This window comes from Sus scrofa, chromosome 9 (genome assembly GCF_054392235.1).
Source record: "Sus scrofa isolate SSC_HxYL_T2T_F1_AM1 chromosome 9, Sscrofa_HxYL_maternal_Yorkshire_Landrace_v2.0, whole genome shotgun sequence".
NCBI lineage: Eukaryota > Metazoa > Chordata > Mammalia > Artiodactyla > Suidae > Sus > Sus scrofa.
Window position 1 is genome coordinate 97,130,828 of NC_139391.1, and position 25,132 is coordinate 97,155,959.

Consider the following 25,132-nt stretch of genomic DNA (forward strand, 5'->3'; position numbering starts at 1 on the left):
TATACAATTACTACAGTGCCACCATCTGAGCAAAAGAAAGCATAGTAACATTTTAAAATAAAGCATAAATAGCATCATTTGCTTTTAAAGGGGGGGGGACTGAGAACAAAGCTCCATATTTAAAGACAATTAGCAAAACTCATCAGAAAGATCAAGATTCTGTTGGGATGTAACTCAATGAGGAAGTTTACCCAGTTAGCAGAATCTATTTCAACTTTATCTCAAACAGCAGATTTTTAAAAGATGGTGTACCCCTAACAAAGAAAAGCCCACTGTAAGACACAGATCATAAAAGAGAAGGATACTGTGTTCTAGCATATCCAAGAATTGGGAGCAGGAGAAAAACCTTCAGAAAAACAAATAGGCTTAGATACCGAAATCTTAATTTTAAATAGAGAAATTCTTACCTCCCACTGTAAGTGAGGCGGGATATTTCGTATCTGAAGTTTCCGAATCCTGCAGAAGAATTAAAATTTTTTTTAAAAGGAAAAAAAAAAACATACAAGCAAAAGATATTAATAGCCAACATGGATATTTAGAAACTATTTAAGACATTAATTTTATATTAACTACAAACCAACATACAATAAGAAAATACAGCCCAAGAAGGCAAGAGGGGACAAAATAAATCACAAGATGCACATTTAGACCGTTTGGAAATCTAACATCACTGAATCGTTACAGTTTATTCTAAAAACCACTCAAATTGGCAGACACAATTTTGTATTCTAAATTCAAACCCTTTAACCTCAAAGTAAGCATCCCAGAACACAAATAAGTCTTAGTCCACATGTTGCTAATCTGGGATCCCAGCCAAGGGGTCCATGGATAGAATTCAAGGAACTTGGATAGAAAGGGTGGGGTGCAACGGCAGCCACATACTTATTTTCACTACCCCTTAATTGAAATTGAGCACTGCCTTTGATTATTACTGTTGGCATCCAACCATCATATAATTACATGAATTGTACTTTTGACATTAATATAATCAGCTATTTCCATATCACATTAAGTTGTTGCAGATCTTCAAATATCATGTATACATACTCATTTCTGTGAAAGTTAGCTATGTTGCTAGAACTTGTGGCTTATGTTAAGAAACATGTACTACCATAAGCTTTAACATTTTCCTAACTGTATTTCAAAATAATTTCCTTTAATAATCTTTTTTTATTTTGAGCATTTGAAAACATCCTAAGAGGTCCATAGAGTCCATGGTATAGAATACATTAAAAATCCCCCCACCTTAGTTCAAATGCCAACACATATGCTATATATCTCTCTATATGTATATATCTATATATATAACATAGCATACATTTTATGTAATAAGAAAATATCTCTTCTTTTTCTACCCCTTCCTCAACACTATCCAAGAAAGGGGAGGGTGGAAGGAAGCAAGAGACAGTAATTATGGGAGACTGTACTATAGATACCACACACCAGTTACACCCTTAGAAGGGAAAGGAATTTACAGTCAACTAGCTATTTAAAAAAAAGAGAGAGAGACAGCAACTGAGCATGAAATCGCAAGTGAACTAATTAAATTATTTAATTTCTCGAGACGGACTGCGAGTTTGGGGTTAGGAGATGCAAACTCTTGCATTTGGAATGGATATGCAATGTGATCCCACTGTATAGTGCAGGGAACTGTATCTTGTCACTTGTGATGGAACATGATGGAGGATAATGTGAGAAAAAAAAATATATATATATATATATGTATGACTGGGTCACTTTGCTTGTATAGCAGAAATTGACAGAATATTGTAAATCAACTATAACAGAAAAAATAAAAATCTTTTAAAAAATGTATTTTCACCAAAAAAAAAAAAAATTATTTCACTTCTAGACCTACAGCTAATTTCCCTTTCTAGGTCAAATGACCTTTTTTTAAGTATTAAAGCAAAACCTACCAATTTAGACTAGATTCATAGCCTAGTCCTTTGTCTCTCCTATTCCCCCAAAGGCTAAGCACAAGTAAATGCCAAAGCCACTCCCTATCCTAGGGAACTCTAAAGAACATGAAGATTAACCAAACTCAGGTACATCATATTTGTTGTAATCATAAAATAGGGGATCAAGGAAAAAGCATTTTTTACATTATTTTTAAGAGACAGTAAAATAAAACACAGGCACCCAGGGCAATGTACCAAAGAGACAGTGGGAGAAGGTCAATTTAAGGGAAAATTTTCAAACACCACCTAGTCTTAGAATTTACATATGGTATTCTGGGATCATGTACTAATAACTATTAAAGCTGCAGGATGTGTACTTTATCTCTCCTTTTGTATAAGTTTTATATTTTCTACAAAAGCCTGAAAAAATACACCCTATTAAAAGCATTCCTAAAACATAGATTCCATATCTGTCATATATTTCTTTAGCTAGCAGAAAAGTTACTCACACTGTGTAAATATTTATTCTGGGTAACCAAGGGACAAAGAATTATTTACTACACATTTTCAACTACTAATCTGTCTTAACCAAGCATTTGACATAGTAAGAAATAACAGAAACCACATCTTCATTTCTATTTGACTCATTTTTCTGAGTGCATATATATTAGCAAAAAATTTTCCCAAAAGCAAACACATAAGTGTTCATACAGAGTTCAGGTCTGTAATTATTCATTATTACAAATTAACAGGTAATTATTCATGATTACAAAAACAAGTACCTACTCCACAGGGCTCCCAAGAAGTTCTTTAAATAGGATACCATCTTTTGCACATTAGAAGTAATCCATTAGTCATGTTTTCCCCACACATTCTTCAAAATGTACATCTGACACCCATTTACTTATAAGTTACTTCAGAATAATGATTTCACTTAAATGGCTATCCAGTTTCCATTACCTGATTCTCTCAACTTTCATTTTAGACAAACACCAGGATTATTGTCATACAGTTAAATGTTTTGACATCTACAATTGTTCATTATCACTTACCCAGGAACTCATCTTAAACTCTACAGTTTCACCTCTGGTTCCTAACCCCATGTTCCACTCTTCTCAGTACAAGAGCCAAAAGGCTCAGCACAAATAAAAGAGACCAGGCAAAGGCATGAATTCTAATGATCTAGCACATGAACACAAAGTTCTAACCTGGAAAGCAGCTGAGAAAATCTATCCCACACACCTGTACTAATCAAGGTGGCTATACACAATCAAAACACTATCACCTGCTTTCTGAGCTCGCCTCTCCCATCCGAGCTTCTAGAATTACATTACGTTTAGGTTTGATTCTAAACACTTAAGAGTCAAGAAAATGGGTATTGATATTTGTTTCTACCATGTGATTACCAAATCATGAGAGTTCACTTTAACTACCACCAAAATAAACTGGTATTTCACCACCTCCTCAAACACACCTAAGCAGTACCAAGGCTCACACCCCTTAACAGCAGGACATCATTAGGCTGTCTTGGTCGCTGGCACATACAGAGCCTGGAACAGTATTTGGCACCTAAGAGGCACTCAACTGATAGTTAAAGTAGCATTTGTTAGAGTTCCCTGGTGACTTGGCTGGTTAAAGATCCAGCAATGTCACTGCTGTGGTGCGGGTTTGATCCTGGCCCGGGAACTTCTGCATGTTGCGGTGCGGCCAAAAAATAAATAAACAAAATAAAAGTAACATTTGTTATAATACATAGAGGAGGAAGAAATCACAGAACTCAACAGATCCACCATCCAGAAACCACTAACATTTCCAATGATTTCTCAGAGCTTATGGGGGAGTGAGAAACAGCCACACTGAAGTTTGAAGACAGAAACAGGAAAATACTGATTTAATCACCAGTGCTGTTTTAAAAGAAAACTTCCACACACTGTATTTATAAGTTAATCATACAAAATTTAAGGGTTTTCCCCACATAGGGGAAAAAGAGGTAGTTTAAGTTCTCATTTAACCTTTAAAATATGCCTAACTGTGCTTGAAATAGTTGTGATGAAAACTGAGTATTCATTATTATAAACTGACTTAATTACAGGATAAGGAGCCAAGGGAAAAGCTCATGTAGATTCCTAAAGGTATTTTTAAAGTTTTTAGCAATAAATGGGATAAACTGATTTAAATTGATTTTACAGAAATTTTTAAATAAGAATGTATGTATGTATGTATGACTGGGTCACCTTGCCATCCAGTAGAAAACTGACAGAACACTGTAAACCAGCTATAATGGAAAAAAATAAAAATCATAAAAATAAAACAATAAAAAGAAAAAAAAGAAAAAAAAAATCAACCTCCATATGCCCATACCAGCTTATCAAGTATGATCACCAGATCTTATTTCTCTATACTCACACCTATACCAAGAAGACCTTCTTACATGGCCTATCATGATACAATACATCTGTAAATACCAACAAAAGATTAGAACTTTTGTTTAAAAACAACTCTCACCAAGACTTCCACTGCAGTGGCCCAGGTCACAGTTAGGGTTCGGATTCAATTCCACACCTAGGAACTTCCATATGCCCCAGGTATGGCCCACTAAACAAAAACAAAAATAGATAATGTGAAAAAAGATTATCTGTAAGTGTATAACTGGGTCACTTTGCTATACAGCAGAAATTTTCAGAATGTTGTAAATCAACTATAATAAAAAAAATTTTTTGAAATCCTGCTGTACAGCACAGGGAAACCATACCTAGTCACTTGTGATGGAACATGATGGAGGATAATGTGAAAAAAAAATGTATAACTGGGTCACTTTGCTGTACAGCAGAAATTGACAGAACATTGTAAATCCACTATAATAAAAAAATTTTAATAAAATAAAAAATAAACTATCACCATTATTGCTCTTAAAAATGATTAACAAAAATTCTTCCATAACAGATATCCACCCTATTTTGAGTTGCCTAATAACCCTCTTTTTACAGCTGATTTGTTCATATCAAGATCCCAACAGGAGTTCTCTTGGGGCGCATCAGGTTAAGGATCTTATACTGTCACTGCAGCAACTTGGGTCACTGCTGTGGCACAGGTTTAATCCCTGGCCTGGGAACTTCCACATGCCACAGGCACAGCCAACAACAACAAGAAGGAGCCATACACTGCAGTTGGTTCAGTATAACTCTAGTCTCATAAGCAACATATTTCCTTTTTTATCCTTGTCACTTACTTGGAAAATAAAATTAAAAAAAAAAAAAAAACCTGGAGTTCCCGTTGTGGCTCAGTGGTTCACAAATCCAACTAGGAACCATGAGGTTGCGGGTTTGATCCCTGCCCTTGCTCAGTGGGCTAAGGATCCGGCGTTGCCGTGAGCTGTGGTGTAGGTTGCAGATGCGACTCGGATCCCGCATTGCTGTGGCTCTGGTGTAAGCCGGCAGCTACAGCTCCAATTGGACACCTAGCCTGGGAACCTCCATATGCCACAGGTGCCGCCCTAAAAAGGAAAAAAGACCAAAAAAAAACAAACAAACAAAAAAAACCTGTCAAACCTCTAGATTTTCACTTCCTAGATTTTGCCAATTACACTCCCATAATGGTGTTTAATATATTACTCTGACTCCTATAAAAGTGGTGATTACATCTGAAAATTCAATTTGCTTTTGTTGCTGTTTAGAGAGAAACTATCACAAGGGAGCTTTTGTATGTTGGTGAAAAGATACATCATCTCTTCATCACAGGTGGTCTTCCTGTGGTACTGCAGTTACTAATGATCACTGCCTAAATCTACTGTTTTATTCCAGGTGAAAAACTGATTTTCTCATTCCATCCTGCCTTCCATATTTTTCTATTTATCTGGAGTTCTTCCATAAAGGAATAATTTTCCTTTATCAAGTATCTGGAAACTGAACAACAGTAAGGCCAGTAAAGACAGGATAAAAATTTGATTCTTTCCCTCCTGCATCAGATGTTTTTGTGCCCCTTATGACATCCCCTTGCTCACCTCTTGAGTTCATCACAGCTGTGCAAGACAGTCTCAGGCATGTTCAAGTTGTTGGACCTCCTTCCATCCCTAAGAACACACCTCAGGAATCTGTTTCACCTCAGTTTTTTCTTACTTCTTTTTAGGGCTGCATCTGCAGCATTTGGAAGTTTCCAGGCCCGGGGTCAAATTGGGGCTGCAGCTGCCAGCCTACCCCACAGCCACAGCAACATCAAATCTGAGTCTCATCTGCAACTATGCCATAGCCTGAGGCAACAACAGATCCTTAAATCACTGGGCGGGGCCAGGGGTTGAACCCAAATCTTTAGAGAGACCACTGAGCCACAACAGGAACTCCTCACCTCAGGTTTTCCTGCAAAGCCTCAGCAGAGTTCAAGAACAGCCCAGAAGCAAAGAATAGATGAATCTTTCAAGATAATCTGCAACTTACGGAAAAGAATGTGAGAAGCAGCAGATAAATGCCCCAGTCTCCCACCTGGAAGGCATTCTGCGCATTTCTCTAAGATCCTGTCTCCTTATGGCAACCTCAGGAAAGTACCCTTCATTGGCCTATCCTAAACCCTCATTTCACTCTCCCCATTCTCTCACTCCTGCTTCTTGAAATCATCTCCAAAACTAATCAGCTGCCAAGATTTCTGATTGTTGCTGCTGTGGCCCTAGTTACTGCTGTAGTGCAAGTTTGAGCCCTGGCCCGAGAACTTCCGCATACCACAGGCATAGCCAAAAAATAAAACAAAATAAATCAGCTTCATGCAAATCTTCATCTCAACCTCTTTTTTTGTGTGTGTGTGTGTGTCTTTTCTAGGGCCGCTCCTGCGGCATATGGAGGTTCCCAGGCTAGGGGTCTAATCGGAGCTGTAGTCACCGGCCTACACCAGAGCCACAGCAGTGCAGGATTGAGTCATGTCTGCAACCTACACCACAGCTCCCGGCAATGCCGGATCCTTAACCCACTGAGCAAGGGCAGGGATCAAACCCGCAACCTCATGGTTCCTAGTCGGATTCGTTAACCATTGCACCATGACAGGAACTCCTCAACCTCTTCTTTAAGAAATTCCAAGACATCATTACTTCAAACTTTTCAGAATGATGAACTGGTCCCCTGGCATTGCACAAAGATGATCAAATGTTCATTTTTGTCAGTAACATTACAGGTTTGTGGATATTTTGTGTGTATCAACTCATGCCATTAATTTCTTTTTGCTGCTCACATTGCCCCATCTTTGGCTAGTCAATGGAAGCCTCTCCACATTGATCCTCTATCTTCCAAATGACTCTAGCAATCTTGAAGATCTCTTTTGCTTTCTGTTACGATAATACAAGTTCAAGTTCAACTTGTACACTTCCTGCCCCATTTGCAACCAGTTTTATCTACATGGAATACTGGTTTCTTTTAGTCAGAAATAATGCCCAGAGATAATCTGGTCACTAGTGTGCTTACTGTTATTGGGCTGGTCATTGCTTCTAGGCCACACTAGACAATACATATTTTATTTGAAAGAGAAATAAACCATTTCATCATGCTGATTACAGTCATCCTTCCACATTCAGAGGGGCTTGGTTCCAGGATCCCTTCAGATACCAAAATCCACGGATTACTTAAAATAGATTACTTAAAATAATTAATACAATGTAAATGCTATGTAAATAGCTGTAAATACAATGTAAATGAGATGTAAACTGTTGCCAGCACAAGATGAATTCAAGTTTTGCTATTTGGAACTTTCTGGAATTTTCTCCCCCAAACATTTTTCATCGGCAGTTGGTTCAATCTGTGGATGCAGAACCCACAGACACAGAGGGCCAACTCTGTTATTTTCAATTTAAGTTTTAGGTTACTAGCCTTTTGCCAGAAGTCGTTTATATTTGCATCTTTTTCTCCCCATTAAAGCTTGACACAATATAAATAAGAATATAAACACAAAAATGCTTTGTATCTGCTATGGACTGAATGTTTATGTCATTCCCCACCCCCACCCCCCACAAAATTGGATGTTGCAGCCCTAAGCCCCAGTGTGGTGGTATTAGGAGATGGGGCCTTTGGGAAGTATTCAGGCTTATGTGAGAACGTGAGGTGGAGTCTCCATAATGGGAGTGCTGTTTTTTTGCTGCAGTGGTGGGGTTTTTTTGTTCTTTTATTTTTGTCTTTTTAGGGTCGCACCCGCAGCATATGGAGGTTCCCAGGCTAGGGGCTGAATTGGAGCTACAGCTGCCAGACTAAACCACAGCCACAGCAACACCAGATCTGAACAGTGTCTGTGACCTACACCACAGCTGACGGCAACGCCGGATCCTTAACCCAGAGTGAGGCCAGGGATCGAACCCAAATCTTCATGGATACTAGTCAGGTTCTTAACCCACTGAGCCACAACAGGAACTCCCATGGGATTACTGTTTTTCTAACGAGAGCGAGCAGGACTCTCTTCACTGGCGTACACTTAGGAAAGGTTATGTTTGCCCAGAGCAAGAAGGCCTCTGTCTACAGGCCTGGAAGGTGGCTCTCACCAAGAACCCCCAAGAATCTGCCTGTACCTTGATCTTGGACTCCCTAGCCTCCAGAACTGTCAGCAATGTCTGTTGGTCTACTTGTGGTTGCCAAGAGAGAGGAGGAGGAAGTGGGATGGACTGGAAGTTTGGGGTTAGTAGATGCAAACTATAGTATCTGGAGTGGATAAGCAATTAGATCCTATTGTATAGCACAGGAAACTATATCCAATCACCTGTGATGGAAGGAGGATAATGTAGTAAAAAGAATGCATATGTGTGTGTGTATAGAGTGGATATTATAACAAAAATAATGTATATATATGTGTGTGTGTGTATATAGGTATGACTGGGACACTTCGCTGTACAGCAGAAATTGACAGAACACTGTGAATTAACCACAATAAAAAATAAAAGGAGGAGTTCCTGCTGTGGCTTAGTGGAAACGAATCCAACTGGTAACCATGGGGTTTCGGATTCCGTCCCTGGCCTCGCTCAATGGGTTAAGGATCTGGAGTGGCCGTGAGCTGTGGTGTAGGTCACAGACGTGGCTCAGATCCTACTGAGCTGTGGCACAAACCGGCACCTGTAGCTCCGATCGAACCCCTAGCCTGGGAACCTTCATATGCTGCAGGTGCGGCCCTAAAAAGCGAAAAAAAAAAAAAAAAAAAAAAAAAAAAAAGAAGAAGAAGAATGAGGAAAGAAATGTCTACTGATTAAGCCATCCAGTCTACAGTAGTTTGTTACAGCAGCCCACACTGCCTAAGACAGCGTCTGTTATCTCATATAACCCTCACTGTCAGCATTTTATCATCTGGAGACTAAGTATACCTTGTCTAAATACATGCTGCTCATGAGTGGCAGGGTCAGAATCCAGAGATGGGTATTTAGAGTCTATCCTCCTCACTGTATTCCATCTAACTAAGTTCACTTACAATCCAGCAAATAACATAACCATTATCCAAAATAAGTCAGAAAAATTATAGGTTGCATGTTAAATCCAAAAGGTCAAAGATATGCCAATCTTAAGTAATTTTTTTTTTTTTTTTGGTCTTTTTGCTATTTCTTGGGCCGCTCCCGCGGCATATGGAGGTTCCCAGGCTAGGGGTCGAATCAGAGCTGTAGCTGCCGGCCTACGCCAGAGCCACAGCAACACAGGATCCGAGCCGCGTCTGCAACCTACACCACAGCTCACAGCAACGCCGGATCGTTAACCCACTGAGCAAGGGCAGGGGACCAAACCCGAAACCTCATGGTTCCTAGTCGGATTCGTTAACCACTGCGCCACGACAGGAACTCCTTAAGTAAAATTTTTACTTTACCCCACAGCTTTAAACCACACAATCAATTCACATACCAAGACTCAATATTGACATTCAACAGACAAGGTTAAAGATGAACACCAAGAACATGGGTCAATTCTGGCAAGTCCACACCAACACCTAGGCACTTAACTGGTCATTGCATACCAAGTCCTAACACAAGACACATAAGTGTATTAGAATTCAACTTTCTATCCAAACCACTTTACGTCCTAAATGTTCATTTTATCTTATTTCTCCCAAAAGGCTCGTCTCTCTCTTTCTTCCTACTATCACTTATAGAAATCAAAAGAATCACCACTTTCCCACTTCACAGATAAAGAGGCTGAAGCTAGAATCATGATCTAACACAGCCAACACCAGCTGACAATAGGAAGAGAAAACCAAGTCTAATTTGTAACATGTTCTTCTTTGCCTTGTTTTCTTACACAGAGAGCTAGTTCACATGGCCCATATGTGGAGTGGTCATTTTCAAATAAAAAGCCAAGCCTGGACTCAGAGCAGTAGAGAGTGACCTCTTCAACCTGCCACTTGGGGGCACTCTACACCGGCTGTAGACTTTCATTCCAGCTGTGCCCAAAAGAGAACTTGTTCAACAACCTGGCCAAATTCAGTAAAAATTACTTGTGTTAACTGCGATACTCAAGTATGTGATTATATCCATCCTTTCTCATTTTATACAATTAAGAATGAGCTCTTTAAAAAGTCAGCCTCAGCAAGAACCTACTGTATAGCACAGGGAACTACACTCAATATGCTGTAATAATCTACAAGGGAAAAGAATCTGAAAAAGAACAGGAAAAAAATACATATGTAACTTAATCACTGTGCTGTACACTGTACATCAACTATACTTCAGGAACTTTTTTGAAAAGGCCAATCTAAATTTTTGAAAAGCAAAATACACCACGTAAGTGAAAACCAGGGGGAAGATGCATTTCACATGGCTGGTGATATGCGTCTACCTGCATAATCCTGCCTCATCATTGACTCAGCAGTCTCTTATCAAACCCTCTGACTAGAAGTGCAGCCTCTCAACCATTCTCTTCCTTACATTACCTCTCTAGATAAAACTGTAACAGACTCAGAATGTCAGGGATAGAAGTGTTCCATGTGTTGACTGTGGTTGTGCTTTCACAGGTGTATATACAGTTGTCAAAAGTCATTGCCCTGCAGTGTTTAAAATGATGAACTTGGGCTGCGGGGGAGATAAGAGTTCAGGATTAACAAATACATACTGCTATATATACAATAGGTAAACAACAAGGACCTACTATATAGCACAGGGAGTATCTTGTAATAGCCTATACTGGAAAAGTACCTGAAAAGGGATATATATATATATACACACACACACACACACACACACATATATATATACACACACACATATATATATACACACATATATATATATAAAATTTTGTTGTACACTTGAAACTAACACATTGTAAATTAGCTACAGTTAAATTAAAAAATCACGTCCACTAAAAAATAAAAAATAGGGAGTTCCCGTCGTGGCGCAGCAGAAACAAATCTGACTAGGAACCACGAGGTTGCGGGTTTGGTCCCTGGCCTCATTCAGTGGGTTAAGGATCTGGCGTTGCCATGAGCTGTGATGTAGTTAGGTCACAGACGTGGCTTGGATCTGGCGTTGCTATGGCTCTGGTGTAAGTCGCCAGCAGCAGCTCTGATTAAACCCTTAGCCTGGGAACCTCCATATGCCGTAGATGCAGCCCTATAAAGACAAAAGACACACACACACACACACACACACACAAAAGAAAGAAAAAGAAAAAAATAAAATGTAAATTTAAAAAGATGCACTTGAAAAGACAAAAAAAAAAAAAAGATACACTTGAGAAGTTCCCTTCATGGCTCAGCAGTTAAAAAACCTGACTAGGATCTATGAAGATGCAGGTTTGATCCCTGGCCTTGCTCAGTGGGTTAAGGATCTGGCATTGCTGTGGCTGTGGTGTAGGTTGGCGGCTACAGCTCCAATTAGACCCCTAGCCTGGGAACCTCCATATGTAGGTGCAGATCTAGAAAAGACAAAAAGACAAAAAAATAAAATAAATAATAAATTAAAAAATTAAAATATGCACTTGAATGTATAAAACATACCTCAATAAAATCGTTTAGGGAGTTCCCTGGTGGGCTGGTGATTAGGACTTAGTGCTTTCACCACCATGGGCCAGGTTCAATCCCTGATCTAAGAACTGAGATCCACACATCAAGCTGCTGAATTGTGCAGTCAATAAATAAGTAAAGATCTAAAATACTTTTAACTTCAAAAATTTTTAAAAACTGTTTAAAAAACAAAGCAATTATCTAAATAAATTACAATATATACTACCAATCTCAGAGACACTACAAATGTGTAATATTTAATTAGGATGTATGTTTAGAACATTGTTCACTGAAAAAAAGCATATTACACAACAAGGAATATGATCTCATTTAAAATGAGTTTTGGAGTTCCCGTTGTGACACAGTGGAAATGAATCCAACTAGTATCCTTGAGGATGTGGGTTCTATCCCTGGTCTCGCTCAGTGGGTTAAGGATCCAGTGTTGCCATGAGCTGTGGTGTAGGCTGGCAGCTGTATCTCCAATTGTCCCTCTAGCCTGGGAATCTCCATATGCCACAGGAACAGCCATAAAAAGCAAAATAGAATAAAATAATAAAATGAAATAATAAAACACATTTTACCACAATAAATGAAAAAAATATCCCCAAGCAGAAAAAATGTGCACACATGTACACAAACAGAAATGGAGGTATAGCACCAAAAATACTGACAATGTAACCTCTGTTTGGTAGAATCATGGGCAGTTTTCAATTTCTTTTTGCTTTTGAGTTTTATAAAATAAACTTTACTAATTTTTAAGAGAAAAATAAGCTATTATTTCCAATCTGCAGCATAAGACTAATCAAGAAAAAAGTTATAGATACAACAGTTCTAGCAAGCTCTATGGCTTCAGTTCTATTTCCGCAAAATTTTACCATCTAGCAGAAGAAAGACATTTTAGGACAGTTTTCAAGCAGTGTGAGTAAAATTGGGAAGGAGGGAGCAATTGATATTTAAGAGTAAATCAGGTCGATCTCAGGTTAAGAATCTCTGTGATAAGGAGTTCCCGTCGTGGCACAGTGGTTAACGAATCTGACTAGGAACCATGAGGTTGCGGGTTCGGTTCCTGCCCTTGCTCAGTGGGTTAAGGATCCAGCGTTGTCGTGAGCTGTGGTGTAGGTCGCAGATGTGGCTCGGATCCCGCGTTGCTGTGGCTCTGGCGTAGGTCAGTGACTACAGCTCCGATTAGACCCCTAGCCTGGGAACCTCCATATGCCACGGGAGCGGCCCAAGAAATGGCAAAAAGACAAAAAAAAAAAAAAAAAAAAAAAAAAGAATCTCTGTGATAAGAAAAAAAAAAAAAAAAGAATCTCTGTGAAAGACTGAATCCCATCTACTGGATTGACAGTCAGGAGGTCACATGTAAAGAAAAACATATATGCAGTTCGCTGGTGGCTCAGGTCATTGAATGGCACAGGTTCTATTCCCTGGCCCAGAAACTACTGCATGCTGCATGTGCAGCACCGGGGGGCAGGGGGCGTATTTGCTAATTCTTTTAGGTAGTAGGTTAAGTTGTTGATTTGAGATTTTTTTTCTTCTTTTTTGAGGAAGGCCTGTATTGCTATGAACTTCCCTCTAAGAACTGCTTTTGTGGCATCCCGTAGATTTTGAATGCTTGCCTTTTCACTAAAATTTGTCTTGAGGCTTTTTTTTTTTTTTTTTTTTTTGGTCTTTTCTGTCTTTTTTAGGGCCACACCTGCAGCATACGGCTAGGGGTCTAAGGGTCTAATCAGAGCTGTAGATGTCAGCCTACACCACAGCCACAGCAACGTGGGATCTGAGCTGCATCTGTGACCTACACTGCAGCTCGCAGCAACAATGGATCCTTAACCCACTGTGTGAGGACAGGGATCGAACCTGAAACCTCATGGTTCCTAGTCAGATTCGTTTCCCCTGCACCACGACGGGAACTCCTTGAGGCATTTTTTAATTTCCCTTTTGATTTCCTCATTGACTCACTGGCTTTTTAGTAGCATGTTGTTTAGTCTCCATGTAGTCAGTTTTTTCTTATTTCTTCTCCTATGGTTGATTTCTAGTTTCATGCCATTGTAGTCAGAGAAGATGCTTGAAGTAATTTCTATACTCTTAAATTTGCTGAGGTTAGTTTTGTGCCCCAGTATGTGGTCAATCCTTGATATTGTTCCACATGCACTTGAAAAGAAGTATATTCTGATTTTTTTGGATGTAATGTCCTGAAAATGTCACGTAAGTCTAACTTCTCTATTGTGTCCTTTAGCATCTCTGTTGCCTTGCTGATTTTCTGTCTAGATGATCTGTCCGTTGATGTGAGGGAAGATATTTGCTGCAACACTTAAACTGAATGACAGATCCTAGTGAATTCAATAGTGGATGGAAGAAATGAAAAGAAGAAAGGTATGCTGTTCCCACAACTGTAAAGGTAAAGAATATCATTCCAAGTGTGGTCCAGGGAGCATCTACATTAGAATCACCAGGAGGGCCAACTTAAAATGGGCCTCCATACAGATCTCCTACACCAGAATCTCTGGGGATGAGGCGGGGAAATGTGGTTACACACACACATAAGTTTGGTGGCCACTGAGGTCAATTTAACAGGGCTAGTTCCATAAAGGTCAAATCATTTCTATCTTATTCATCACTGCATACACCAGTGCCTAGCAAATTGCCTGAGTCATAACAGGCAATTACTGAACAATACTTAAATGAAGAATGAAGAACCAAAGTCTGTTTTAACATTACAATTCTAAATGAGAATCTCAAGTGATTTTTCTGTCATCCCCCAGCTCCCCATGGGAATAACATCCCTGTCCCCTTAACTAAAATAAAGATATCTTTCAAAGGTATACCCTTTATCATCTTCAGCCATGTAGGACAGTCTGATAACCATAAGTGTGTGGATGGAAATTTGACTGAAGCCAAATGTACTGGACTTGCAGAGGCCAAGAAAGACTGAATGTTCATCTATGTGTTGCTCTTACTACTAATACTTGCAAATATGCACTGCCATCTCTCTCTCGTAGAAGATTAAATGTCCTTTCAGGAAGGAATATAGTTAAAAGTTCTTCAGCTTCCTTAGGATATGTGCAAGGCAAAATGACAATACTTTGAAAAATAACAAGTGAATTAACAGGGCACGAACTGATCCTTGCCTCCTGAATAACCAAAGATTTCTCTACTCTTCATGTTAAGAATCTGAAAATGTGCCTTTAATCAAAAGTCACTACAAGTATTTCAACTAATCATAGACACACACATGCAGGAAAACAACAGGGAGAGCTATTTCAATAAAAGATTCACTGCCTGTGTGACTGAGAAGTGTTACTCTTTCAAAAGTCAACATTAACACAATATAGAAAATTATAAATATATTCCTTCAAATTAGGGTGGTCAGGAGTCCTCCCTGTGGCTCAGTGGGTTAAGAACCCAACTAGAGCCCATAAGGATGCAGGTTCAACCCCAGGTCTTGCTCAGTGGGTGAAGGATCCATCATTGCCAAGAGCTGTGGCATAGGTCCCAGATGTGGCTCAGAGCTGGCGTTGCTGTGGCAGTGGTCAAAGCCAGCAGGTACAACTCAGATTCTACCCCTAGGCTGGGAACTTCCATATGCTGCAGGTATGGTCCTAAAAAGACAGAAAAAAAAAAAAAAAATTAGGGTGATCACAAGGGAATGAAGTACTCAGACACAAAACCTTATAATATGTTTGAGTCACACTGAAAATTAATCATCCCCTATTTTTCCAGATTTAAACTCATTTTATAAATACCATTACATTTTTTTTTTCCCAGCAAGATGCTTTTTTTTGGTCGGGGGGTAGGGGTGTACCTGCAGCATATGGAAGTTCCCAGGCTAAGGGTCAAAATCAGAGCTGTAACCGCTGGCCTACTCAGGATCTGAGCTACATCTGCGACCTACACCACAGCTCATAGCAACGCCAGATCCATGACCCACTGAGCAAGGCCAGGGATCAAACTTTCTGCCTCCTCATGGATACTTGTCAGATTGGTTTCCACTGAGCCACAATGGGAACTCCCAACATATTTTTTTTTTTATTATTTTGCCTTTTTGTCTTTTTAGGTCCGTACCCACAGCATATGGAAGTTCCCAGACTAAGGGTTTGAATTGGAGCTACAGCCACCAGCCTACACCACAGCCACAGTAACCCCAGATCCAATCCTTGTCTTCAACCTACACCACAGCTCACGGCAACACCGAATCCTTAATCCAACAAGCAAGACCAGGGATCGAGTTCACGTCCTCATGGATACTAGTCAGGTTCATTAATCACTGAGTCCTGACAGGAACTCCCTATAGTATTTTTTCATAAGTGATTTTACAAGCTGTGTATCTTAAAACTACTCTGTCCAAAGGAATGGTCACTGGCTACATGGGGCTACAGTGCCCTTGAAATGTGGTTAGCCTAGTCTGAATTGAATTGTTCTATAAGTGTAATATACGTAACAGATTTTACAGCCAGTACAAAAATAAAAGTCTAAGATTTCTCAACAATTTTAATACTGACCATAGATTAAAATTTTTTTATTTTAGATTAGGTTGCATAAAATATTAATTTCACCTGTTATTTTTTTACTTCTTACTGGGGCTACTACAAAAATTTTAATTACATATACATAGTTAACATCTTCCAGTTAGACAGAACTGACCTAATTAGTGTACTTGATACTCAAAGGCAAAACTGATTGAATTTTATTTCTAGTGATCGAGGCAATTTCAGGATCAAAGAACACTGTATATGGACTACTTATTTTCCACATAAAAGTCACCATCACTCAGTAAACAATACCTGCAAGAAGAGCCATTTTAAAAGGACTAAACTTTTAAAGGTGCCAAATTTTGGAGTTCCCGTCGTGGCCCAGCGGAAACAAACCCGACTAAAATCCAAGAGGTTGTGGGTTCAATCCCTGGCCTCGCTCAGTGGGTTAAGGATCTGGAGTTGCTATGAGCTGTGGTGTAGGTTGCAGTTGAAGCTCAGATCTGGCATTGCTATGGCTGTGGTGTACACAGGCAGCTATAGCTCCAATCGGACCCCCAGCCTGGGAACCTCCACATACCTCGGGTACAGCCCTAAAAAGACAAAAAATAAAATAAAAGTACTGAATTTTTGTGCTTTTTGTTTTGTTTTGGTTTTGGCTGCACCCTTTGCATGCAAAAGTTCCCCAGGCCAGAGACCAAACCGAAGCCACAGCAGTGACACCATTCAATCTTTTGACTGCGAAGCCACCAGGGAACTCGTGAACTTTGAAAATAGGGTTATCTCCACATTAACACTTTTATTTCATACTACTGCTAACTAAATGTGGCCCTTACCCAAGTCAAATCCTTGGACTTTTTTTAAGGATTTGGAAAATTGCAGTTGGTCATTATCAAGTTCTTTCACAGTCTCATCAACTTTATTAAGTATGATAATCCTGAGAGTCTGAAGAATAAAGTTTAGATGCCTTATTTCCAAGAAATTATATGATTCACATGGTTTCCATTTCTAATTTTAATATATTTTGTATAACCGAGCAAATAAAATAAGCAAACTACCCATTGCTATCAGTGTGAAAATTCTTAGTTTTATGCAATTGAAGACTTCTTTTTTTTGATTAGTTTTTTTTTTTTTTTTTTTTTTCAATTAGAGCAGAATAGGAGTTCCCATCATGGCTCAGTGGTTAACAAACCCAACTAGTATCCACGAGGATGCAGGTTTGATCCCTGGCCTCGCTCAGTGGGCTAAGGATACCGAGTTGCCGTGAGCTGCAATGTAGGCAGGCAACCATAGCTCGAATTCGACCCCACCCTGGGAACCTCCATATGCTGTGGGTTCAGCCCTAAAAAGACAAAAAAAAATTAATGAATGAATTAACTAAAGCAGAGGTGATTAAAAGTTTTGTGTCAGTTTTTTTTGTTTTGTTTTTTTGTTTTTTTTTCTTTATTTTGTCTTTTTGCCTTTTCTAGGGCTGCTCCCGCAGAATATGGAGGCTCCCCGGCCAGGGGTCTAATCGGAGCCTACCCCAGAGCCACAGCAACACGGGATCCGAGCCGCCTCTGCAGCCTACACCTCAGCTCACCAAAACGCCGGATCCTTAATCCACTGAGCAAGGCCAAGGATTGAACCCCCAACCTCATGGTTCCTAGTCGGATTCTTTAACCACTGAGCCACGACGGGAACTCCTCGTGTCAGTTTTTAGTATACAGCAAAGTGATTCAGTTATACATATATTTTTCATATTCCTTTTCACTATAGGTTATTACAAGATATTGGATATAGTTCCCTGTGCCACACAGTAGGATTTTGCTGTTTATTTTATATATAATAGTTTGTCATGTAGCAAGAAAACAAAGAATGTATACAAGTTTAACCCAAACAACTCTTACATTTCTCATCCAAGGTAACTCAACTCTCTTATTCTAAGATAAAATCATACCAGACTTTGCAGATAAACTTTGACTGTGATCATACAAAAAACACACTATCTATGACTAATATCTCCAAGCCTATGTAGGACAAAAGTCTCTCAAAGGAAGAAACTACCAGTCATCTTTCCTATATAGATATGATTGGCCAAAAAATTTAACATAGCCAAAAGGAGAGGGGACACTGAATACCAAAGGGATAAAAGGCTCTAAACTTTGCAGAGTACACACCTTCAGTGTACCTAAAGCACCATCCACTTGCCTTTAGGCTTTGTCTGTAACACAGACACAAGTTTATACTTTTTTTTTTTTTTTTTTTTTGGTCTTTTTGCCATTTCTTGGGTCACTCCTGTGGCACATGGAGGTTCCCAGACTAGGGGTCCAATCAGAGCTGTAGCAGCCAGCCTACACCACAGCCACAGCAAGGCGGGATCCAAGCCGAGTCTGCAACCTACACCACAGCTCACGGCAACGTGGGATCCTTAACCCACTGAGCAAGGCCAGGGATCAAACCACAACCTCATGGTTCCTAGTCAGATTCATTAACCACTGAGCCACAACCGGAACTCCCGCAGACACAATTTAAAATGGCCCTTCCTTCCCCCACTCTCAAAATGTTCTAACCCTTTTGAAACCTTTACTATTAGCAAAACCATCAATAAATGTAATAAAATTCATTAAGTAATTTTAAAATTTTTTTAATTAAAAAAATAGAAAAGTCATCACAAACAAAATCTGTCACTAACAATCTGTATAGGACATTAAATTTTAGTGGGCTGGACTTAAGACTTTAACGCCTTATTAAAATGTTGAAATAAAAGCTTATGCATTTTCAAAACAATTAAGAACATGCTCAACAGTCAAGCATTTTAGCTGTCTAAAGACAGGCTTGCAGAAACCAGTGCAAAACCAAAGCAATCAAGATAGACTGTCCACCAGGGGGCAGCAAACCAGGATCCTGACACACCTCTCCCCACCCTCTGTTCACATACCACGTTTTTGGTTTTTGCGGTGTGTTTTTTTTTTTTTTTTTTTTTTTAAAGGCTTCAGAAGGGCTAATAAAGACCTAGGTCAAAGTTTTAACTTTTTTTTCTAGTAAGTTCTACGTTATGAACATACACTTACATTTACCATGTTCCACTGCTGATGAAAACCAGAACATGTCTTCAATATAAGAATATTTTATCAGTTAAAAATATTGGAGAGTCTAAATCCCTTCCCCATAGATTTATCTGTTGGACATCATTAAAACAGTTATTCACTCTTTTTTTCTCTTTTTCTTTCTTCTACAGCATATGGAAGTTTCTAGGCTAGGGGTCAAATCAGAGTTGAAGCTGCCAGCCTACACCACAGCAAAGCCAGATTCAACGTCTGTGACCTACACCACAGCTCACAGTAATGCCAGATCCCCACCCACTGAGCAAGGCCAGGGATTGAACCTGCATCCTCAAGAATACTAGTCGGATTTGTTTCTGCTGCACCACAATGGGAACTCACTAGTTATTCACTCCTATGTTAAGAACTTTAGGTATCTGGAGGAGTTCCTGTCCTGGCTCCGTGGTTAATGAACCTGAGTAGTAACCATGAGGTTTCAGGTTAGATCCCTGGCCTCACTCAGGGGGTTAAGGATCCCAGGTTGCCCTGAGCTGTAGTCTAGGTCCCAGAAGCAACGTTTCTGTGGCTGCGGTGTAGTCCAGCAGCTGTAGCTCCAATTCAACCCCTAGCCTGGGAACCTCCATGTGCCTCTGGTGCGGCCCTAAAAAGACAAAAGATTAAAAAAAAAAAAGGAACTTTAGGTATCTGGAGACTTCGGAAGGCTTTAAGAATATAAAATGGGTAATTAAATAGCTACAGAAGTCTATTTTCATTCTCATACAAGCAGAAAAAGCAACAGGAAAAATATTATATATGCAGCTTGGTCTATTTTTCTAAGAGTCTGAAAATTCAGAGTCTTAACAGTCATGAGATAAAACAAATAGCATCTAAACAATCAGAACCAGACCTCATTTACTTGCAACAACATACCCATCTTAAAATTTTATAGGTTTAAAAAAACCTTTTTTTCTGAGTATTTTTTAAGTTCACAGATTTTTTTTTTTTTTTTTTTTTTTGCTTTTTAGGGCCACTCCTGTGGCATATAAGACATCCCAGGCTAGGAGTCAAACCGGAGCTACAGTTGCCAACCTACAGCAAAGCCACACCAACTCAAGATCTAAGCCACATCTGCAACCTACACCACAGCTCATGGCAATGCCAGATCCTTAATCCACTGAGCAGGGCCAAGAATCGAACCCACAACCTCATGGATACTAGTCAGATTCATTTCCACCGCACCACAATGGGAACTCCAAAATAATTGCTTTTTTTTTTTTTTTTTTTTTTTTTTTTGGTCTTTTCTAGAGGGCCGCTCCCGCAGCATATGAAGATCCCCAGGGTAGGGGTCCAATCGGAGCCGTAGCCACCAGCCTACGCCAAAGTCACAGCAAATCGGGATCCAAGCCAAGTCTGTGACCTACACCACTGCTCATGGCAGCACCGGATCCTTAATCCCCTGAGCAAGGGCAGGGATCGAACCCGCAACCTCATGGTTCCTAGTCGGATTCGTTAACCACTGCGCCATGACGGGAACTCCAAAACAATTACTTTTTTAATTGAGTAAGTTAACAGTAAAATGTTACTCTTCTTTCAAAATTTTAAGTTAATGCTTTTCTCTTTGGCACCTGGGCATACTAGTCACGGGCCTAATTCAATACTTAAGCTGGAAAAAAAAACTGTAAATAAGCCACAGACGTCAAACTGAAAGTACCACTAGCTTTAAAATGCTATCTCTTGAAGCAGATTTATCATCAACAGGTTGTGGATTAATGGCATCTTAGAAAATTTTAAGTTCTATTCAAAGTATTATCATATTTTCAAAAATCTCAATTCTTAGCATTTGTATTTTCTTCATTAGAATAACACAAAATATACACACTCAGAATCTGCTGAAGCTAATTCCAGATTCTTTTTTTTTTTTTTTTTTTTTTTTTTTGTCTTTTGTCTTTTTGTTGTTGTTCTTGTTGTTGTTGCTATTTCTTGGGCCGCTCCCACGGCATATGGAGGTTCCCAGGCTAGGGGTCCAATCGGAGCTGTAGCCACCGGCCTACGCCACAGCCACAGCCACAGCAACGCGGGATCCGAGCCGCGTCTGCAACCTACCCCACAGCTCACGGCAACGCCGGATCGTTAACCCACTGAGCAAGGGCAGGGACCGAACCCGCAACCTCATGGTTCCTAGTCGGATTCGTTAACCACTGCGCCACGACGGGAACTCCTAATTCCAGATTCTTAAAGAGTTTGTTATTTCAAATTCAATCAAAAAGTTGAATATCTGTTCTAGGGGTTTTGATGTTTTTTAAATATCCATTTGGAGATTTAAGGCAATAGTTTTTTGGGTTTCTTTGTCTTTTTAGGGTGGTTCCCAGGCTAGGGGTCAAGTCAGAGCTGCAGCCGCAGGCCTACACCACAGCCACAGCAATGTCAGATCCTTAATCCACTGAGCAAGGCCAGGGATCAAACCTGCGTGCTCACGGATGTCAGTCAGATGCGTTTCCAAAGAGCCACAACAGGAACTCCTGTTAAAACTCAAATTTTTTTTTTTTTTTTTTTTTTTGGTCTTTTCTAGGGCTGCACCCTCGGCATATGGAGGTTCCGAGGCTGGGGGTCTAATCAGAGCTGTAGCTGCTGGCGTACGCCACAGCAACATGGGATCCAAGTGTGGGATCCAAGCCACATCTGCAACCTACACCACAGCTCACGGCAACACCAGATCCTCAACCCACTAAGCAAGGCCAGGGATTGAACCTGCAACCTCATGGTTCCTAGTCAAATTCGTTAACTACTGAGCCATGACGGGAACTCCAAAACTCAATTTTAAAAAGAGCACTTTGGTAACCTAAACGTTCATCAACAGATGAATGGATTAACAAGATGTGATACATATACACAGTGGAATACTACTTGGCCCTAAGAAAGGACAAAATAATGCCATTTGCAGCAACATGGATGGAACTAGAGATTCTCACACCAAGGGAAATAAGTCATAAAGAAAAAGACAATTAGGGAGTTCCCATCGTGGTTCAGTGGTTAACAAATCCAGCTAGGAACCATGAAGTTTCGGGTTCGATCCCTGGCCTTGCTTAGTGGGTCAAGGATCAGGCGTTGCCATGAGCTGTGGTGTAGGTGGCAGAAGCAGCTCGGATCCCACATTGCTGTGGTGTAGGCCAGCGGCTACAGCTCCAATTTGACCCCTGGCCTGGGAACCTCTATATGCCACAGAAGCAGCCCTAGAAAAGGCAAAAAGTCAAAAAAAGAAAAAAAGAAGACATATACCATATGATACCACTTATATGTGGAATCTAAAATATGGCACAAGTGAACCTACATAACACAACAGAAACAGACTCACAGACATGGAGAACTGACTTGTGGTTGTCGAAGGGGAGGGAGTTAGTAGACAAAAACTATTGCCTTTGGAGTGGATAAGCAATAAAGTCCTGCACAGGGAACCATATCCAATCATTTGTGATGGAACATGACAGAAGATAAGAATGTATGAGAAAAAGGATGTATAAAAGTATAACTGGGTCACTTTGCTGTACAGCAGAAATCGACAGAGCATTGTAAATCAACCATAGTAAATTTTTTTTTAATTTAAAAAAATAGAATTGAATTTGAAAAAAAGCAGTTTGGAAACCCAAAAAAGCAGTTTAAGAGCACCATTTTTAAAAAGAATAATAAAATTAGAATATGAAAAGTGACATATCTTAAAGAAATTTTTTAAAGCACAAAAAAGTTGGGGGGAAAAATTATCAGAATTCAGAGCATTGAACTAGTTCCAGCTAATATAACTCATTATGTACATGCTTTTTATTTTTTTTTTAATTTCTTTTTTTGGGGGGGGGCCTTTTTGTCTTTTTAGGGCTCTACTTGCGCATATGGAGGTTCTCAGGCTAGGGGTCCAATCAGAGCTGTAGTTGCCAGCCTATGCCAGAGCCACAGCAATGTGGGATCCCAGCTGCGTCTGTGACCTACACCACAGTTCACGGCAACACCAGATCCTTAACCCGCTGAGCAAGGCCAGGCATCGAACTCATGTCCTGATGGATACCAGTAGTTTTTTGGGAGTATTTTTTTGTTGTTATTCTTTTTAAAGTTTTTGGTTCAACATTGCACATTTCTTTTATCTGTAACTAATGATTGGGGTAAATCACATGATGGAGTTTGCAGAAAATGAGAATAATCTGTAACAACCACTAATAATGAAACCTAACATACTGTTAGTACCCTATTAATAACAAACACATTTAAACAAACTTTAATGTTTTATCACCTCAGATAGAGATAAACATACTTTATTCCTAAATTAAGACTTCGTATTTTATTAGAATTGAACCTACTATGTTAGCACAATTTTATCCTCTCTCAGCTTCCAAAGTACCTTCAAAGCTCTTTAAAAGTTCAAAACTGTAAGGAGCAGAAAGTGTAATTTTCTAAAAGGTACAGACTCATAGATGTTTGTACATGTAAATAAATATCCCCAACAAGGATAATAACAAAGCCACAGAAAATATATTAGAAGAAGGGAAAAAAAAAAAGATCACTTCTATCATTTTTATGGTTTAAATTTTGCCATCTATACTATGTTTTGCGGTTTTTTGTTTTTTTTTTTCCAACTGTAATTTTTTTGCCCACACTCACAGCATGTAGAAGTTCCCAGGCCAGGGATCAAACCCATACCAGAGCAGTGACAAGGTTACTCAACACCCTGTGCCACAAGAGGAACTCCAAATCTTCCAACTTTTTAAATTATTATGGAAAAAACTAGTTCTGCTTGATTCCCACAAGTGTTCTATATATAGTATATTATCTCCAAAAAATTTTAAGATGCCATTTGATTGGTTTCAGTGTGCACACCACTGACCAAGAGATGTATGATTAAACAGGAACAGTTAAGAAACTGGCTCTGTCAATTTCACACTTACGACAGAGCTAGTACACCAAAATGCAATCATCTGGGAAAAACACATCATCATGAGTTAAAATGGTCATAACCCACATACGATAAACAATTATTTAAGTGATGCACATACTAGACAGTAGTTATTACATTTTCTGGTGCAGAGTACAGTACCTGAAATTTCGACTTAATATGTCATATACATGAAAAATGACCTGATTTTCACTAATTTTAAGACAGCCCTAGAAGAGGTACAGATATATTTATTAGATTGATTTGCATTTGAGCAGCTAAAGTCTGTTTCTAAGTTAAGTACAAAGCTGCTCATCTAAAATGAAGAACAAGCATGTAAAGATTTATCTAGCACTGTGGAAATTAGTGTATCATAATCATTTTTCCATCTGTGCTGAATCATGCCTTCACCACTATGCTAAACTACCTCTTGGCTTAAAAACCTTCATTTTGACAGTCCAACAAAATAGTAACATGTTATATGCTGGAAAATAAGAATCAATAAATCCATATTATTATAAACAAAGAAAATAAATGGAAAAGGGAAAGCTCTTCCTTAGAGTAACTCAATTCTAACTCATAAATGTAAGAAATAATAGAATTAGAAAGTCAGCATTTGGCAACCACTACAGTTAATAATGGTTTCAGGTAAAAATCATCAATGAATACTAAAGTCAGTGAAAGTATGATGAGAGAGAGGACTGTCTCAAAATACTCCCTCATAAGATTCGTCTTTTTGCCTTTGCTAGGGCGGCTCCTGTGGCATATGGAGGTTCCCAGGCTAGGGGTCTAATCAGAGCTGTAGCCACCAGCCTACACCACAGCCACAGCAATGCGGGATCTGAGCTGTATCTGTGACCTACACCACAGCTAACGGCAACGCCAGATCCT

At 39.4% G+C, this 25,132-nt stretch overlaps 1 protein-coding gene across 13 annotated transcripts in view; it reads right to left on the minus strand.

The window, feature by feature from the left end:
- Positions 1-25,132, minus strand: part of IGF2BP3 (insulin like growth factor 2 mRNA binding protein 3) — a 167,138-nt gene that overhangs the window by 119,141 nt on the left and 22,865 nt on the right. For all 13 annotated transcript variants that reach the window (XR_014815980.1, XR_002335868.2, XR_014815981.1 and 10 more), the window contains one exon: positions 408-456. Coding sequence is in view for 4 of the 13 variants with exons in the window: in XM_021063452.2 (XP_020919111.1) it covers positions 408-456 (49 nt within the window). In the remaining 9 variants the exon portion in view is untranslated. The remainder of the gene's footprint in view (positions 1-407; positions 457-25,132) is intronic.